This window comes from Chelonia mydas, chromosome 1, assembly GCF_015237465.2.
Source record: "Chelonia mydas isolate rCheMyd1 chromosome 1, rCheMyd1.pri.v2, whole genome shotgun sequence".
Classification (NCBI taxonomy): domain Eukaryota; kingdom Metazoa; phylum Chordata; order Testudines; family Cheloniidae; genus Chelonia; species Chelonia mydas.
The window spans coordinates 188,038,046-188,058,316 of NC_057849.1; the positions used below are offsets into that span (position 1 = coordinate 188,038,046).

Sequence of the window (20,271 nt, forward strand, 5' to 3'; positions counted from 1 at the left end):
AACTTTCAATTGCTTGCTATCAAACTCCAGATAATATTGCCTACTGGAATGAAAACATCCTGCTAAAGGATCCCCCCCCCCGCCAGCCTAAGAGGGGCATCCACAGGACCTGGAAACCAAATGCATACAGGGGACAACTAATGAAATAACAGGGACAGGAGTGCGGTCAAAGGGTCAAACAAAGGGAACCAGATGGGGACACCAATCAGAGAACCCTGACAGCGCCCACTGCTCCTCGAAGGCATCAAGAGAGTCAGTGGATGCCGTCCAGAGGAATTCTGCCAGGATACGTGAATGGACGGAGGATCGGAAATAGGCCCCACAGTCACAGGAGACTCCATCGGCCAACCTCCTCACTCTGGTTTTATAGATGGCCATTTTAGCCAGGGCCAAGAGGAGTTTGAGCAGGAGGTCCCGTGACTTTGTTGGGCCACGGATAGGGAGTGCATAGATAAGGAGGTGAGGGGAAAAGTGCAACCAAAAACGTAACAAAATATTTGTGAGAAGCCGAAGTAGGGGCTTCAGCCTGGCACACTCCAAGTATATGTGTGCCACGGTTTCCCTCATGCCGCAAAAGGGGCTGGTGTCTGGGATAGGGGTGAACCGCGCCAAGTACACCCCCATGCTCATGGCCCCATGAAGGAGCCGCCAACTGATATCCCCGGTGGGCCTCAGGACCAGGGTGGAGTATAGGCTGGCCCACTGGGGCACCTCACCCGCCAGAGTGAGGACATGAAGGGTGTGGAGCACAAGTGTGTATAGATGTTTCCTTGGCGTGGTCTGGAAGCGGACCGGCTGCAGATTGTGCAGCTGGCTCACAGTGAAGGGGCGGGGGGGGGGGGGTCAGTTGGGTCTACGGGGCAGGGGCCCGATGAAAAGGTCCGGAGGGCCTCGGGTGGAGGGTGGGCGGGGTGCGCCCTCGTGCAGGACCCAGTTGAGGTAAACCCGAGCAGCGGGCAGCAAAGTGGCCCTCACCTCCTGAAGTACATGCCAGGGAGTACGAGGCCTGGAGAGCCCCATGCGCTGAGCGAGCGTCAGGGGATCCAGCCAGTCTCCCTGGTCATAGTCCAGGAGGTCTCTGACTCTTGTGACTTCTGCCAGGACCAACCTCTGGCACACCTAGGGGGACTCTGCCACCTGCACACGGAGCTGGGTGTTGTGTAGCAGGGGGTCCGCGAGGAGATCTGCCCCCACGGTGGCCGCCATGGACCTGGTCGCTGAGAACAGTTTCCAGGTCCGGAGGAGGTCCTAGAAGGCAGATATATTAGCCCCAGGTTAAGTAGGTCCCTTTTCCCTGGGTAAGGTAACAGGGAAGCTTTTTTTTTTTTTTAAACAGAAAAAAAATTTTATTGTGACAATTACAAGAATTACCAAAGAACCAAATCAAAGTATGCAACAAAACAACACAAACAGAAGGTACAACACAGCAGCTTTCAGGAGGGAGAAGTGTTCAGGCTAGCCTGGGCCCAGAGCGGGGGGGCTTCCTCGACACTCGTGGTCTTCCACCCTCCTGAGTTACCTGGTGGTCTAGAGCGGGGGGGCTTCCTCGACACTCGTGGTCTTCCACCCCCTCGAGTTACCTAGTGCCGCGCCCAGTGTCACCGATTATCCCCCCCCTGAGAGTGCCCGGCAAGATGGGCACGGCTGCGGGGTGGGCGGTTTGGGGGTGGGGGGGGTAGACACCCACGTATTATAGGACCCCTCCTAGATGACAGTGACGATGGTATCCCCAGCGGCAATGGCTGGGGCTGGTGTCTCTCGCTCTTCCCCTCAATCAAAGGGTTAGACGGAGGGAACCGGATGGGGTCACCGAGCAGAGAACCCCGGACAGCGCCCACCGCTCTTCGAAGGTGTCAAGAGAGTCGGTGGACGCCGCCCAGAGGAACTCCGCCCGGATACGTGAATGTACTGAGGATCGGAAAAAGGCCCTACAATCGCAGGACGTTTCATAGGCCAACCTCCTCTCTCTGGTTTTATAAATGGCTGTTTTTGCCAAAGCTAGGAGGAGGTTAACCAGGAGATCCCACGATCTTGTGGGGCCATGGATGGGGAGTGTATAGATAAAGAGGTGGGGAGAAAAATGAAGCCAGAAGCGCAATAGAATATTTGTGAGGAGCCGAAAAAGGGGCTGCAATCTGGCACACTCTAAATAGACATGCGCCAGGGTTTCCCTCACATTACAAAAAGGGCAAGTATCTGGGATGGAAGTAAACCGTGTCAAAAACACGCCCGTGCTCACAGCTCCGTGAAGGAGCCGCCAACTGATGTCCCCGACGGGCCTCGGGACCAAGGTGGAGTACAGGCTGGCCCACCGAGGTTGCTCACCCTCCAAAGGTGGCAGGAGGTCCCGCCACTTTGTGTCGGGGCGGGACACCAGGGTGTGGGCGTGAAGGGTGTGAAGCGTGAGTGTATACAGATATTTCCGTGATGCAAGTTGAAAACTGACCGGCTGCAGTTCATGCAGCCGGCTCGCAGTGAAAGGGTGAGGGGTTTGTCGGGATCGGCAAGGTAAGGGCCCAATGGAAAGGTCCGGCGGGCCTGGGGTAGAGGATGGGTGGGGTGCGCCCTCGTGCAAGGCTCGGCTGACATAAGCCCGAGCAGCGGGGGTCAAGGCGGCCTTCACCTCCTGAAGTACGCGCCGGGGAGTACGAAGGCTGGAGAGCCCCATGTGCCGAGCGAGTGTCAGGGGGTCCAGCCAGTCTCCCTGGTCATAGTCCAGGAGGTCTCTGACTCTTGTGACTTCTGCCAGGACCAACCTCTGGCACACCTAGGGGGACTCTGCCACCTGCACACGGAGCTGGGTGTTGTGTAGCAGGGGGTCCGCGAGGAGATCTGCCCCCATGGTGGCCGCCATGGACCTGGTCGCTGAGAACAGTTTCCAGGTCCGGAGGAGGTCCTAGAAGGCAGATATATTAGCCCCAGGTTAAGTAGGTCCCTTTTCCCTGGGTAAGGTAACAGGGAAGCTTCCAGAACAATCAGGAACTTTCTGGAAACAATTAAGGCGGACAGGCTGATTAAAACACCTGCAGCCAATCAAGAAGCTGCCAGAATCAATTAAGACAGGCTGGTGAATCAGGGCACCGGAATTTAAAAAGGAGCTCACTTCAGTTTGTGGTGTGCATGTGGGGAACTGGGAGCAAGAAGGACAAGAAGCTGAGAGTGAGAAGGCATAGTACTGGAAGACTGAGAAGTACAAGCATTATCAGACATCAAGAGGAAGGTCTTGTGGTGAGAATAAAGAAAGTGTTGGGAGGAGGCCATGGGGAAGTAGCCCAGAGAGTTGGAGCTGTCACACCACTGTTCCAGGAGCCACTGTACACAGCTGCAATCCACAGGGCCCTGGGCTGGAACCCAGAGTAAAGGGTGGGCCTGGGTTCCCGCCATCCCCCCAACTCCCTACTTGATACCAGAGGATTTGACCTAGATTGTGGGTTCCACCAGAGGGGAAGGTCTCTGGCCTGTTCCCCGATCCACTCGGTGGATCAGCAGAGATTGTGGGAATTGTTCTTCTTCCTTTTCCCCATGCTGGCCAGTGATGAGGCTAACTGAGTGAATGGCAGATTTGAGCCACGAAAGTGGCCAAACTGAAGGCTGCCGTGAACCTCTGAGGCGAGCAAATCCCCCAATAAGCGCAGGATACACCAAGGAAGAGGAGGAATTTTGTCACAATCCACACAACAAACACACACACCCCATCCAGCACAACAGAGCCCTCATCGCTGCTGCTGCTGTAATATTCAAATCAATAATAAAGCACTTTATCAGCATTAGTTGGTTAGACCTTAGTTGCGGCACCCTTATGGAGAGCGGGAAATCTCATTCGCTCATTTTATGGAGGAGGAAACTGAAGTACAGAGAGGTTGAGAGACTTGCCCTGTGTCCCTGAGGAAGCCAGTCTCCCTCAAGATTAGAGACCAGTACCATGGCTAATCCACTAAATCAGGGGTGGCCAACCTGTGGCTCCGGAGCCGTACGCGGCTCTTCAGAAGTTAATATGCGGCTCCTTGTACAGGCACCAACTCCGGGGCTGGAGCTACAGGCGCCAACTTTCCAGTGTGCTGGGGGGTGCTCACTGCTCAACCCCCAGCTCTGCCACTGGCCCTGTGCCCACTCCACTCCTTCCCGCCCCCTCCCCCGAGCCTGCCGTGCCCTCGCTCCTCTCCCTCCTCCCCCAGAACCTCCTACATGCCATGAAACAGCTGATCTGGAGATGTGGGGAGGGAGGGGGAGGTACTGATGCGTGGGGCTGCCGGTGAGCGGGAGGCGCTGGAGGCAGGGGGAGCGAATCGGGGACTGCTGATGTATTACTGTGGTTCTTTGGCAATGTACATTGGTAAATTCTGGCTCCTTCTCAGGCTCAGGTTGGCCACCCCCGCACTAACTCATCATCAACTCACATGTGGCCACAAGCAAGTCCCCTCCTTCTGTTTCCTTCTCTATAAAAGCAATGCATTCGTTACTTACTACTCTAAGGTACACCTATCTTGGACCCTCAGTGCAGTCCATTAATTGGAACTAATTGGTTTTGTCACTCGAGAGGTGTGGGAAAGAATTCCGTTCACAACAGACTTCTAGCATTTGTCAGACCATTGACATTGTAAGCCAAAATTCAGCCCTGGTGCAGCTCCATTGCAATCCCACCACCTTACTTCAGGAGCTGAATTTGGCTCTAGCTTTGAGTACGCCCCCGGTTGAAGCTTCAGAAGTAACTTGGCCATGGGGAAGCAGGGTCACAGATGCAGCAGCAGTATGGTGGGGAATGCCATTCTGTGCACATGCAGTTTCCAGCAAGCACTTTCTGCATGTTGCACAGGAAAGAGATAGAGGAGCTGGTCAACTACCCAGCTCACTCCTGGGGGTTCCTGGCACCAAAGTGCTACACGTGGCAGAGGGGTTCATGTAACCTCACTCCACAGGCAACTTGTGTTGGGAGTTGTGGGCTTTAAAGATTCAGTCTAAATGGATTTTTTAAATGTCTTTATTTTTAGAAGATCAAACAATATTGTCACTGATCTGAAGGATGAGGTTATTTGTTGAGATACAAGATTGAGTTTTGTAAGACACAAATGCCGAAGGTAACAATTCGCAAATAAATAAATACAGAAAACCAGAGTCTTTGCATAGTTCAGAAGTGAACAGTAGGGGGCAGCAGTGCGCAGGGTGAATTGGCACACAACACACACATCCATGTTCTTAGTCAAAAAGTTGCAGCTGAAAAAAAAATCCTAAAAAGGGCAAACTATTAAAAAAACATGTTTTAGGCTGAAAGGGAGCTAGCTATGTGTTTGTAATCAGATCATGCCATAGAATGCGTGTTCTCGACAGACAGCCATTTACATAATCTGCCTCGGCATCCCATAGCCTGTCATGCCGGACTGCGATGCGCCTTTGTTGCTCCCCATCTGAAGGCCTATGACATTCTGTCCCCGACGAAGCTGCTCTTCCGAAAACCCTCGCCGATTCTGCTGTGCTTTCCTGTCCAGACACAAAAGCAATATCGGATCAACCTGATTATGCCTACATGATTTTAAAAGGCTTCAGGGCTCTGAAATTGACCCTTCACATGTGTTCTCTCTGCACTGCAATACTTTATTCTTTATTTCAGCATCCCATTGGCTACACAACACTGGCAGCCTAACTGCTTTTCTGCACTGCACACCGTGATGTACATGCCAGCCAAGGCCATACCAACACTTTGCACCTGTATTGTGCCATTCATGATAGACTCCCCAAGTGCGTACAAATATGCTGACTCCCACAACACCCTGGGAGGTAAAATACTTGTATGATGACATATAACACAGTCATGAGAAGGTTAAGTTGTGTAAGGTTATGGCATCCAGAAGCAGCTAGCAACAGTGTCCTGGCCACAGGGTATGATCAATGAGACGGTGTCTGTGATGGAACACAATTTGGTATCCAACTAGAGCACCAGTGTAAATTGGGAGTCATTCCATGTAAGTCAATGGACCTATTCCTGAGTTATACCCATGTAAATGACAGCAAAATTTGGCTCCATTACTTCGAATGCAGCAATTATACCTATTTTAGAGATAGAGCAACTGTGACAGAGAAATTAAGTGATTGGCTGAAGTTCACAGGATGAGTTAATGGCAGCACTAAGGACTGGAACCCAGGAGTCCTGATTCCCCATTACCACTAAACAAACCCTTGCGGTAATGACAGTCCCTGTCTTTTAGCAAAATCTATGTACCACTGCTGCCTTCCCCTGCCCCCGAAGCGCTTTAGGTGACCGTATTTCAGTAGAACCCAAAGATGTCTGTCTCTTCCAATACAGCCAGGAGTACGCAGCGGTAGTTATGGCAAAGCCACTAAGGCTTTGGGCTCTGCTGTTAGATCTCAGGTTGTGGGTAATTTAAATATGCATTCCGCTTAGATGGGGTTTCTTGCTTATGTACCTGGGCGGGAAAAGTCTTTTAAAAAAGGGAGAGAAACCGGTATAAGGGCTTGAAATGATACTAGCTGACACACAGCCATATAGGCCACAAGACAGACCAGTGTCACAAATTGAGGCTAGCCTTCACAAGCAAAACTATGATCTCACCCAGGCAGGGAACCCACCTGCTTCTATTCATCCTGCAGGTCAGGTAACCCTGCAATGTTGCATTATCCTGTTTTCATGTATGATCACAACCACCAGCATACTGTCACATCAAAATCCTCCACCAGGAAGCTGCAGTGTTTGGAATCAATTCAGGGCTCTCCAAGGGCTGGATCCTTGAAGGGGCTGCACACTATGGCCTGCAATGCTTGTAAGTACATGGTCAACTGTTTGGCTGGATTTGGCTCACGGTGCTAGGCAGATTGCAGGAGGCAGCCCAAATTTCTCATGAGACTCATAGACTAAGGTCAGAAGGTCATCTAGCCTTTCTGACCTCCTACACATTGCAGGCCACAGAACCTTGCAGAAACATGGAAAAGATCTAGGAAAAATCAGCCATGTCCTGTGGTTTTTCAGAATGGATGGCCATTGCTCATTTTCACTTATTTACAATTATAAAAGGGCTCATGAGTTCCTACCCTAGACTCTGGGAATCCTTCTATCACTTAGTTAACAATTAACAGAAATCAGATAATGGACTCTCTTCCCACAAAACATTGCTCTTCTAGGAGGGATGCAAGCCTAGCCTAGACCTATTGAAAAACCAGCCATATTTTCATTTTCTCTCGATTTCTTTTCCAGAACCTGAAAAGCAAGCTTACTATCTACAATGCCATCTAGAGAGGATTTCTCCCCTCCCTATTTTTATAAATTTTCCCAGCACTTAATTCTAACAGGGATTCATTTGCTCTTTGTTTTATTTTAATTAAAACCTTGGGAACCAATTCCACCTTTTATTTTGATTCCTCTTTTATTAATCATGTCAGGCAGGTATCTCTGGATAATTTGTTCATTGGCTACAGAAAGTTGAAATGTGATTATTAATGAAGACAGGCAAAACTGTGAATGAGATAGAAGACATCAAAGGGAATCCAGGCATGTTAATAACAGCTGAGTACAGCTACAGTTTATATTACTTAGCATTATTCCTACCATCATATGCACTTCCGTGGGCTAGGTGTGCTGCGTTTGGCATTAAGTGGTCAGATGGATAGCAAGATCTACTGCTGCTTTTCATTCAGGGTGCTTGATTGAAATATGAGGAATATATATATACTTCTGTTGTCACCAAGGTTTTACTTTTGTTCAGCTCCATTAGGCCTGATTCTCCATTACCTCGCACTTCATTCCAGTGCAAACTGAGTGTAAAAAGCCACCATGCTGACCTGGTGGCATTTTACTCCTACTTTGCACTGACACAAATGATGATACAAAGTGCAAGGCAATAAAGCATCAGGCCCACTGACTTCTAAGGAATTATCAGCGCAGGCGAGTGAGAGAAAATCAGACCTTGAATATCTATGGCTTTGTCCACATATGAAAGTTCAACCAGTTTAAATTAAATGAGTTTTTAAATCTGTGCAAATCCCTGTGTGGACACTCTTATTTCAAGTTAAACCAGGCTTTATTCACTTCAGTTTAATTCAATTAAGAACTAGTCTGAAACCTGGTCTACAGCTAAAACTTAAGAGGACCTAGGTACCTCACTCAGGACTGTGAAAAATTTCCAGGACATTTTGGGAAGACTGATCGGTCCTCAGTTAATTTCCTAAATCCATTTGGTGCTTAAAGGCAGACAGTATTCCCACCATCCAATGGCACTTAGCTGTGAGAGGTTTTGCTTGGCACTTCACCTGTGAAACCAGGAGGGATCCCCTCTGTAACATCCATCATCCTTGGTGACAGCCAAGCTGCCTAAAGACATTAGGGTTCTCTGCACGGCAGCCATGTCCTTCCCTAAAAAGCCAGACATTGAAAATCATTAAAAAAATCTGCTTCTGAAGTAGATGATCTCAGGATAGCAACACTGTGTTCCCACCGTCATTTAGCATCTTCACAGAGGTTTCCACCCAACATCTTAATTAAACCCTTCAATGCCACTGGTGAGCATAATTTATCCCAGTTTTGCAGATGGTGAAACTGACGCAGAGATGTTGACTGATTTGTTGAAGACCATGAGAGGAGTAGAAAGCAACGATTAGCATTCAGGAGTTCCTGCTTCCCAGTCCCATATTTATTTTGATACTGTAGTTCAGGAGGGAGCATGTAGAGAGAGGGAGCTTGCAGAGTAACAGATAAGAGTTTAAAATCCTGTGTGCCTTTAAGAGGCAGGTTCCATTATAAAAACCCATCCCTGCTTCAAGGGAGATTGCTCAAGCACAGAAACATTAGCTGGGTGCAGGAACTTCTGCTTTAGAGATATCACTTAATACAAAAAGTTGGGAGTAAGAAATCAAGAACCATTCAGTAATAGATGTGTGCCTAGCAGACAGCAATGGCATTGATAACTGCATTGTGCTCTATTATTATGATTTTTATTATCATAGCACCAGTTAGCACATGACACATTAGTACGCACTATAGTTCACCCCCTTCTGGTGCAGACTAATGCACTGTGTAAAAAAGCCTCAGTTTCCCCCTCTGTAAAATGGGGATAATGATGCTTACTCAGCTTTCTGAAAAGCCTGGAGATTCCTGGGCAAGAACCCTCTGTTAAGAGAGCATATTCCCATCCCTTAGGAACTACTATGCTCTTCATTCTCACCAATTTTTGCCCAAGTACCCATCCACTACTGCTGCGAATCCCTGTAGCAGCTCCCCTATATTGTGCTATATCAAATTCAAGCTCCTTGTCTTTACTTTCATGACTCTGTGTCACCTCATGTCTATCTTCCTTCCTTCATCTTCCTCTCTGTCCTACTCCCAGTGTTATTCTTGACTTAGTTCTCCCCCTTCATCTCTGTCACGTTCCCACTTTCTCCCACGCCGCCCCTGCACCTGGAACAGCCTCCCACTCCCTGTCCACCAAGGGTCAGATTTTCAAGAGAACTCAGGCACCTACATAGGCACCAAATCAAAGGCCAGTTTTTTCAACAGAGCTCAGCATTCCAGCTGCTTGATGTTTTTTCATCAACACATTTTCTAACAAAAAAATGGCTCTTCAACAACAGTTTTCCCTGTTAGTCAGCATTTTACAGTTCTGCCCCCCACCCTTAAAGTTTGCCCCTTCCACCTTTAGTCTTTCTCTCCCCCATCTCCCCAATCTTTCATGTGTGTGTGTGTGTGTGTCCCAGAGAGAGAAAGGAAAAAGGAAGAGAGAGGGAAAAACCAAACTATCTTTTACTTTCCATTTAGTCAAAAAAAATCAAAAATGCTGTGAAAAAAATAAAACAAAAAACCTTTTTTCCATTTCATTTTTAAAAAGTCACAGAAATCATATAGCAGATTTACCCACATTGGGTGCTGGGCACTTGAAAAAGCTTTCCCCATGTGCCCTGTCTTTTCTCCTCCTCACATCCCATTTCTACTACGATTCCTTCCTACCTTCTTCTCCACCCCATTTCTTCCCTACAGCCTCTTTCCTGAATAACGTTAGGCCTCGTCTGTCTTGTTTGACTGTAAACGCTTCAGAATGGGGAATGTATGGTTTAATCTACACCTGAAAATTTATGATGCTAGATACATGATTTTTGTAGTAGATATAATGGAAAAAAAAGATTGCTAAACTATACCAATTTCCAACCAACCACTGCTAAAGAAGCCATTGCAAGGCAGAGTGTGTGTCTGGGAAGTCAAGCCTCCTGTTTTACACATTTATATTCTACATTTCCCTGGCAACATACAGATTAAATTAAGGGATATGACGTACGCAAACCTTCAGACACAAAGCATTTGGACTGTTTGTGATGAGTAAGGTCCCTAAGCTCAACATATGTAGCAGCTTCCAACGGTGTCGAAATTGCCCATGATATTGCCCATTTAAGTTTATTTTAGAGTCTTGCAAATCCACAGATATCTACATTTGCAGATGAGGTTGTATTTTTACCATTTTTGCAGATCAAGGATGGGATACCAGAAGCTGGGAGTGGGCAACAGGGGATGGATCATTCAAGGATTGCCTGTTCTGTTCATTTCCTCTGAAGCACCTGGCATTGGCCACTGTCAGGAGATAGGATACTGAGATAGATGGACCATTGGTCTGACCAAGTATGGCCATTCTTATGTGGATCCAAATGTTTGTATCCGTACAGGACTCTAACAGTAAGATAGGATGCTGGGGCAGGTGCAGATGCAGATATATATATATATATTTATATATATATATATAAAAGGTGGAGCGCAGATTGTGGGTCGGATCCAAGTTAATTATTGGGGATGCAGATCGGATGCGGATCCAAGTTTTTGCATCCGCGCAGGGTTCCAGGAATTTTATTCACAAGGGCTAATTTTCTCAGAAAATAATGGCCAGCCAGTGACCACCCTTACCACAAACTGAAGCAGCTTTGCCCTATATTAAGCAAGGAGCAGTCTAAGAGGCTGCTATAACGTATGCACACACAGAGCATGACATGAGGTTTTAGCATTATGTGCCCCCTAAGGTAGCAGATGTACCATATGCTGTAGCAGATGCTAAGTATAATGTTGCCCATGTGACACCTCCCCTGGAGCAAGCACCACCGTGGTTGGAGCAGAGAAGCAGGGATGGGAAGAAAAGTTGAAATTGAATGAGCTGGATGATGCTGGCAATTTGGAAAACAAAAGGCCGGTAGCAAAACGTCATGATGAGCCTGCCTGAGCCATCTGTAGCCTCCCCTGCATCTAGCATTCCGCTTCAGCAGGCTGCCACCAAAGCCGTGCTTTAACTAGCAGTGGGGAGTGGGAGAAGCGACACTGGAGAAACAGATGGGGTAGGGGATGATTGTCACATAATGAAACAAAGCAGCCGTCAAGACTGGAATCTGAGCTACCTCCCCGACAAGCGTGTGAAGCCTGATGGAGAACACAGGTGATGCAAGCACAGACAGTAATTGTGTGTGGAGACCGAATATGGCTGTGGAAAGAGGGCAAATACAAAAGGATACAAGTAGTTTAGGAAAGGCTGAGAAGGAGAAGGATGAAAGCAGGAGGCCACACCACAGAGGAATGATGGGCATCTCTTGCTGTCTGACAGTCAGACTGGAGCATCATCGTGAAGAAAGATGTGGGAAGATGTATATTTGGGATGGAAGAACAAGTCAAAATAAGACCTGATCAGACCCAAAATGCAAGTCATTCTGCATTCTCAGCCTCCCCTCAAGCCAAACTCAACAACTCAAGACTTTAAGATGCAGAAAAGTTTCATTAAAAATCTCTCTTCGGCCCCACACCACACTTGAGACTCCACAACAGGGTCTTACCTGTCTCCCCGACCTTCTTTTGCCTCTCCTGAATCATGACAATACCACTGGCAGCATCTTTTCTCGCTCCCTGCTGCCATTTCTTCTCAACCTGAAATGCGCTTGTGCAATGCACACTGATACCTATGGGACAGCCTGGCCTAGCAGAAAAGCTGGGCACTACCAGTGCTGGAGGAGGGCCTCTAACTTGTCCTGAAGAAGAGCTGTTGGAAGGAGTCCCTTCTCCTTGAGACAAACCTATCCAGAAGTCCCTGGGCCTTCACGCCAAGTATTTCTATGGGACCTGTGGGATCAGCTTCAGGGGGACAGAGGGACTATTTTGGAGGGGATCACTGAACCAGAGTCCTCAAAAATGTAGATAAAGATCCAAAGCTGCATCTCTGAACTCTTTTGGGTTGGCTTATTACTGATTTAAGCTACCCAGAAATATACTAGGGGAATGCACTGAAAGGGAACACATAGGGTAATCAGGATGTTTGGGAACATAGTGCAGAAAAGCTTCCTGGACCAACACATGCAAGTAAGAAAAGTACTAGAGGGAAAGCAAGGCTTCACCTTGCTTGAAGCAGCAGCCCTAGTGAAGGAGCCACAGAGGTGAAGATGGGTACAGGCTGGTCTACTGTGTTTGAAACAGCCTGCCAAGCAGTGTGGGTCGGGGGGGGTGTATTTTTGGCTCTCGGTTTTCATGAACCTTGCAGCAAAAGCTGTTGGAAAAATGTTAGTGGTAAAAGGGGCTGTTTATCTGGCCGTCCACCTTTGTTTTTGGTTTAGACAACTCAGAGCATAGCTCCCTCCCAACAGAAAATAGGGTTCACGCTCCTACTGCAGAGGACAACCTGGCAATCTTTTCTGGTATGTGAGGTGATACAAATAGGAAGTGAATGTTGGACTTACACACACTCATCTCCTCCGTCCTCTGAACTGCTGCAACATTTCAATTTTCTAATTCTTCCCAATCAAGAGCCTCAACAGTGAAATAACAGGGGTGCCTGAAGTCCCATGTATGGCGAAGGGGGAGACATTATGTAGGGCCCAAGACTGGGATAACAAGGGGTGTTTCATTTCAGGACTGAGATGCATTGGAAGAACTGTGGGGGTGCCAGGACAGGAAAATAGAGGCTGCAGAAGAGGGTTGAGATGCACTGCAATTGCTGCATGAGGAAAGATTGTGCCTGCCCACACTAGGTTTGGCTTCATCCAACACAGCTAAATCCATACTTTCATACATTAAATAAAATAAATAAATAAAAAACCAAAATCTTGGGAGAAAGTAATTAGTGCAAAAGAAAAGCAAAGTGGGGGGAGATTGATTATCTTTATGAACTATTCCCTACAACTGAAGTCCTTTTCTTAGTAAGAACCAAGCTGATGCAATTTTACGTGCATAGAGTTAAATCACTACTGGACACGGAATGCTGCCAAAACAACATCTGAAGTGGGCTAATACTGAAAACAGATTGAGCAAAAACACACACAATAAACTTCCCTTGCAATAGCTTACTAGACGGTGGAATCTTTTTCCAGGGCAAGACGAAGGTCATTTACTTCAGTCATTTAAAATGAGTAGCTCCTCAATGCACAGTTAACCCAGGTGACCGGCACTCGAGTCTGAGCTCCTGGCTTAGCTTTGCCTGGGGGAGAGCATTCCCACAGCAAAGCCATACCTACAGTTCTGTGTCGCCACTGTGTCCACTCTCGCCGGTGCGTGTTGTGGGGCATAGCCCATAGTTTGTTGCGCTGAGATGCTCTAGGATTCTTTCCCAGTCAATTGCATGAGAACTTATCTGTCGTTTGGGAGCGTGGGGGGGATTGTGGGAAGGCAGTGGAGGATTATCAGCATGCAAGTGATTTTGTCTGCATCCTCACTGCAAAGTGGGTGGGTTCCAGTCTGAGTGAAAGCAAGCTCAGGCTCTAACCCACACTACCCGTGGCCAGGCCTCAAAGCACCTCCAGTCCCGGGATGCACAGGTTTTTGTGTGGGTAGGGTAGAGATTGGGCTAAAACGTGGGTAAGAGCCCAGGTGAACTGTGCAATGAAGATACACCCTACATTCGACAAAACCCCAGAGAAGAAACGGTAAGGAACAACCCTGCACTAGGGTCCTCCACGCAGCCTCCCCTCTCACTCCAGTGAGTGACCATCTACAACCGATCATTTCCCCCATCCATTGTTTTGTTCCCTCTGTAGCTCCCTTTCACCCCCGCCCCCTAAATCTCAACTCCTGTCTTCAACGACGCTAAGGCCATCTCTACGTCGAGCCCTTGCACTGCGCTCTACCATGTGGCCTTAGCGATGCCCCAGAGCACATGGCAGGAGCACTAGAAAGTGATGGATCACCACATAGGAGGTAAAAGGCAGAAAATACAAATAGCCTTTCAGAAAGAATCCTAGGTTCATGGGGAAATAATATAGACCCCTTCTCGTTCCTATGTGGAATGGCATAAATCTTCACAGACCTGAGCTATTGCAAACTCACGGGGGCGTTCTCAGGTTTTAGCTGAATGTTTCCATGGTGATCTTTTTAAAGAGACTTTAATTCTGGTAAAAAACGTTGGGCTGACAACTCTGGAAACCTAACCCTCCTATATGTCAGTGGTGATTTTTGGTTTTAGCTAGTCATTATTAAGATAAAAGACTTCACACAAACTGAAAAAATCAAATGTCTCTTTCCCTTTTTGGGGTAGTGATTTTTGTGACCCAATTTTACAGCTAAAATTTAAGCCTCACTTTTAATTTGAAACATTCAATAAAGGCTTGTCACAGGAAAATAGAGTTTTTCATATTTGTTATTAGGAGCTGTTTGCTTGGAAATAAGTGGCATGGGGGAACAGTTTGTTTTATTACCTTTATGCCTGTCACAGTGATGGCTTTTGGGTAACACATTAACTTGCAAAGATTCCATTATGTCCTTAGGGTAATATAAATCCCTGGGAGGAGATAATGCACCACCAAAAGAGAATGGTAATGAGGTAAAGCAAACAGAAGCAAAAGATAATTACATTAGAGATTTTTTTCCTTAGCCAAAATGCACCGTTAGTGGAGATCGAAGCAGAGTAGAATAAAGACTGTGAGCTCATTTGCAATATCATTATTTTTTTTTACCTTCCCATAAATCCACTGTCTGGAAAATATCTGTTGTTCTTACTCCATAGATTTCAGCAGCTTTTAAGAATTGAGAAATTTGTTCCATCTGCTTGAAAGCCATTTTTGATTCAGAGATCTTTGGAATAGGTTCTTTTCCCTTTGGATGTAAACTGTTTATTAACTTGCACAACAGCTAAGAGATAAAAATAGAAACAGAAGTTTAAAAAAAATCGATTAGTTCCAGATCACTAAAGCAGAAGGTAATTTCTGTGTGTTGGATTATGCTGTGTGAAGCTCTGACATGGGTAGAATCTCTCAGAGAAATCATTTCTTTAAAAAAAAAAAAAAAAAAAAAAAGATAGAAAACCACCACTGGTATCAATCTGAGTATTAAAGTGCCATTAAAGGTTTTATTAAATGACACCGATAACCTGATCAAATATGCATTGATCTACTGCAAGAAATAAAACAATTATTTACTAGGGGTTATGTAACAATTGACAGTAGTGGGAGAAAAAAGGAAAACTCAGCACTATCAATTGAAATATTGTTAAAGTACCATTGGCAGAGATTCAATAATTAGCCAGCAGCCAAGTCTTACTGCCCTGTGCAAACAGCAGCATTTGTGTGTTTATTTGATAAACCAATGGAATACAGCATAATAGCTCTAGAATTATTCCCAAGGAGAAAGACATCATCAAACGCACCAGTCTGTGTGTATTACACACACAAACAGCAACACTTTTATTTTCTTCGCAAAAAAGTACAAACCTGATTGTAAAAGCAAGTCTCTTGTTCCTCTATGAGAAATTATAGCGAAGGAATGAGTCAAGCCTAACATACATATCCCGATACACTGGCAGAAAAATTATTCTGAAATAGCAAAAACGTCCTGATCAGAAGGAAACCAGTAATAGTACAGTCAATACGAGTAATATAGTCGAAAATAACCCATGTCCTCAGTCCTATGCAGTCAGATGAAAATACACAGTTAGGGTATAGATGTTAATAGACTAAGATGCATTGTACACATATAAATAATGCTTATATGAAATTAGATCAACACTTACCGTTCCATCCATTAGCCATTTCTGAAAATTTTGCCTTCCAGGAGGTGGATGCTCTATCTTTTCACCACTCTGTATAATAATCCAATCCACTAGCTTGTTCTCTAATTCCAGGTCATATTTCTGTTCAATCTTTTCCTGCACTTCTCGGCTTAAACCATAGCTCGGTCCTCTGTTAGCCATCTCTGGAACAAAAATACCAATTGTTTATCTATAGGGTTCTGATAACACTGATTTAAGTATATACACCAGCCCAAATCTATACGTCAATGCAGGTCGACTACCAAAAATCAAAACAAAAGCAGGCATTGGCTTTAATTGTTTTGCAGGGGCAAAAATTTAAAAAAAAATAAATCATTTTTCCACAGTCAAACAGCAGCAAAAATCAAATTACAGTTTAAATTAAAATAGATTGCCAGTGAGATTTCTGCTATAGCAACAAAGAGATTCTAATAGAGTTTCAGATCAGTATCATCACTGCCAGCAAATCCAGAAGTACTTTAAAATTGCCTACATAATACTTGCTAATAACAAGAAGACTATACATGGGAACTCAAGGGATCCTTTCAGAGATGCAATCGGGGTGTGAGGTTTAGAAATCCAGAGACCATCGAATGGAAAATCACTGAGAAATTTAAGAAGAGATGAAGACTGCTGCGATACCCTGCTGTTGCAGCATCGTGATTTGAAGAACAGTGTATTGATCTGATTTTCCTCACGTATGAGGAGGGTCAAAGCAGGGGCGTTGCTAAGAGCCATTGAAAGGCCTGCCTACTCAGCATAGCCAAGGAGGTATCTAATCTGCAGTCTGCTTAAGTGCCAACTTCCCCTGCTCGGTTTTGTTCACTTTCCTGGTCCAGTTCTATTTTACTTCGGTTAGTCCACTAAACCCAGCATCAGACTAACTGAGCTCCCTAGAGTTAAAAATACTTATAGGAGGACTTGTTTGGTATCATTTCATTATCCAAATGTAACAGGAACCAATAGATATTGGAAAATGTGGAAAGTATTTTTCTCCCTGCTCTGCATCCTGTGTGCTAGCATCATTGGAGAGTGAAAGAACAAAACCAAAACCCAGGCTGGAGAGTACTGATTTAAAGTACTAACAAGGGCATAATTAGGGGTGGTGAATAAAATTAAACAAAAGAGAAATTGATTAGGCAGACTAAAGCAAGTCTTCCTAGCAGCAAGATGTATTAAGCTGTCAAATAGTCTTCCAAGGAAAAAGCTAGAAGCCCCATCACTTGTGACATTAAAAACATGACTGGACTAAAAATGAGCAAATGTGCTGTAGAGAACAAGGACCATATCCTCAGCGTGTGTGAGTCAGCATGGCTCTGTTGAGCTCTAAGAGATCTATGCCAATTTACACTAACTTAGGACCTGACCCTAACACTGCAGTAGCAGGGCGGGAGCACTAGATAACCCGAGATAGGGTGTTTTTTGGTCTAACTGGTATGGTTTTAGGGTTTATAAACCAAAATTCTTTTGATCCTTTCTCTAATTACACCAAATTTCATCACACATCTTTTTGTCCTTGCTCTGAATCCATCCCGCTGTAATATGGGCTCTTTTAGACACATGAACTCTGAATGCAAGTGGTTTGTAAAGCCCCGATGTGGATTCAGCATCATCAAGTCTTTTCCAGTAAAACTGTATATTATTTCTTTTTACAGCTCCTTGTATATCTAGCACATGATTCTCTCCTCTTCCATTTCCTTCAGATTCTGAAGCTCTGAGCTCTCAGATTTATATTGCTCAGGACACCCTCAGGCTTAACCAGCTGCAGTAGATGAAAAATTTAATAGATGACCTCATTCATTCTTCTCCATAAGCATTGCATTTAGTGCTTTCTGTTTTGTGCAGTGGTAAATTTAAAACCAATGAAATATATTCTTACATAATTCAGCTGTTCCAGAGAATGCGTTACGTGACAAGGCTATTATTCAGGTCTTTTCCGTTTCATGCTGCCTCAGGTGCACAGAAGCGATCAGCTACAGAAAACAAGAACAAAGACCTCAAACCAAGCCTTAAGAAGGTGGGGAAAAGAAACTGCAGCAGTAGCACAGAAAAAGGAAGAGCAGAATGTGAATCTGGTTGCCTTTACATAAAGGCAATGGTTATGGGCCGTATCATTCACTGTTTAGCCTACTCCTGCTTAAGGGACAGGAAACTCAGGGCTTGAACTTGCTTGGAATCCTTCCATTAAAAGATGTGCATATATCACTGGGATCTCGGTGGCAGTAGCAGGAGGCTCAGTACCCGCTACCTGTGGGCTCCACAGAAGCTGTGTGCCAATGCACCAATGCCAAGCTGGCCACAGCTCCTTTTGTCTTTGAGGAAGCACAACGCTCACAGGCTGCGCACCAACATATTCCCTCCCACCCGCAACCCTGCCTCCCCAAGCCGGCTCTCAAAGGGGTGGTCCACACTGTAGAAGAGGAGGAGTGCGCCGGAGCATTAATGTTGATTGTTAATAAGTCTTGGGCCAAAGGGGAAGTTTCAGAGGACTGGAAGAAAGCAAATATTGTGGTGGTAATTAAAAATAATTACTTGTGTTGTACATGGGACAACACAAGTAATTATCGTCCTGTCAACCAGCCAGTGAGCTCAGGCAAAATAATGGCTAAGAGGAGACTTGCTTAATAAAGAATTAGAGGACAATATCGGTGATATTAATCAACACGGATTTATGGGACAAACACATTTTGTCAAACTAATCAGATTTTTTAAAAATGAGATTACAAGTTTGGTCGATAAAGGTAGGAGTGTTGATGTAATAGACTTTTGTAAGACATTTGACTTGGTATCACACAACATTTTGATTAAGAAACTAGAATGATACAAAATCAGCACAGCACATGTTGCGGATTAAAAAGTGGCTAATTGATAGGTCTCAAAATGTAACTGTAAGCAGGGAATCATCATCAAGCACTTCTTTATAGTGTGGACTTTCTTGGCCCTGTGTTATTCGATGACCTGGAAGAAGAAAGAAATCACTATGATAAAGTTTACCACTTCCCCAATCTTCATATTGTCTATGAACAATAAAGAGGACGGGTCTCTGATACAAAGTGATTTGGATTGTTTGGTTAAAATGGGATTTTATTACAACCAAGTGTAAAGTGTAGTTTGGGGGACTCTATCCTGGGAAGCAGAAGCTGAAAAGGACTTGGGGGTCCCGATGGATAATCAGCTCAACATGAGCTCCCAGTATGACACTGTGGTCAAAAGGGCCACTGTGAACCTTGGGTGCACAGACAGGGGAATCTCGAGTAGGAAGGAGGGTATGTTACCTCTGCATTTGGCACCGGTTCCACTGTGTTGGAATACTGTGTCTGGTGCTGGTGTCCAGAATTCAAGAAGGATGTTGACAAGTTGGAGACAATTCAAAGAAGAGCCACAAGAATGAATAAAGGATTGAAAAACAGGCCTTATAGTGATAGACTTATAGCGCTCAATATATTTAGCTTAACAAAAAGAAGGCTAAGGGGTGATTTGAGCAGTGAACAAGCACCTGCATGAGGAACAGAAATTTGATCACAGAGGGCTCGTAAATCTAGCAGACAATGGTATAACAAGATCCAATGGTTGGAAGTTGATGCTAGACAAATTCAGACTAGATATAAGGCACAATTTTATTTTAAATAGCGAGGGTAATTAACCATTGGAACAACTTACTAGCGGTTGTGGTAGATTCTCTATCACTGGACATCTTTAAATCAACATGGGATGTCTTTTCTAAAAGACGTGCTCTAATTCAGGGGTGGCCAACCTGTGGCTCCGGAGCCACGTGCGGCTCTTCAGAAGTTAACATGCGGCTCCTTGTACAGGCACCGACTCCGGGGCTGGAGCTACAGGCGCCAGCTTTCCAATGTGCTGGGGGGGTGCTCACTGCTCAACTCCCAGGCTCTGCCACAGGCCCTGCCCCCACTCCACCCCTTCCCGCCCCCTCCCCTGAGCCTGCCGTGCCCTCGCTCCTCTCCCTCTCCCCCCGAAGCCTCCTGCATGCCACAAAACAGCTGATCAGGAGGTGCGGGGAGGGAGGAGGCGGCGCTGATTGGCAGGGCTGCTGGTGGGTGGGAGGCACAGGGAGCGGGGTGGGGGAGCTAATGGGGGGCTGCTGACGTATTACTGTGGCTCTTTGGCAATGTACACTGGTAAATTCTGGCTCCTTCTCAGGCTCAGGTTGCCCTTTCCTTCTCTAGTTCAACCACAGCTATTGGACTTGAAGTAGGAATCAATTCAGGGAAGTTTCAGAGTCTGTGTAGTGCAGGCAGTCAGACTAGCCGATCAGAATGGTCCCTTCTGGCCTTAATCT

At 45.9% G+C, this 20,271-nt stretch overlaps 1 protein-coding gene across 3 annotated transcripts; it reads right to left on the reverse strand.

Moving 5' to 3' along the window:
- Window positions 1-4,960: 4,960 nt before the first annotated feature.
- Window positions 4,961-16,735, reverse strand: TAGLN3 (transgelin 3). 3 transcript variants are annotated; one of them, XM_037907279.2, is made up of 5 exons: window positions 16,614-16,735; window positions 15,954-16,135; window positions 14,902-15,076; window positions 8,257-8,359; window positions 4,961-5,475 (listed from the first exon to the last, which is right to left on the reverse strand). In XM_037907279.2, the coding sequence occupies exons 1-5, from the start codon at window positions 16,627-16,629 to the stop codon at window positions 5,334-5,336; spliced, it is 618 nt and encodes a 205-aa protein (XP_037763207.1). In that variant the 5' UTR covers window positions 16,630-16,735; the 3' UTR covers window positions 4,961-5,333. The 3 variants fall into 3 exon arrangements, with proteins under 3 accessions (XP_037763207.1, XP_037763216.1, XP_037763224.1); XM_037907288.2 differs by having other exon boundaries at window positions 16,496-16,671; XM_037907296.2 differs by having other exon boundaries at window positions 16,465-16,671.
- Window positions 16,736-20,271: the final 3,536 nt, after the last annotated feature.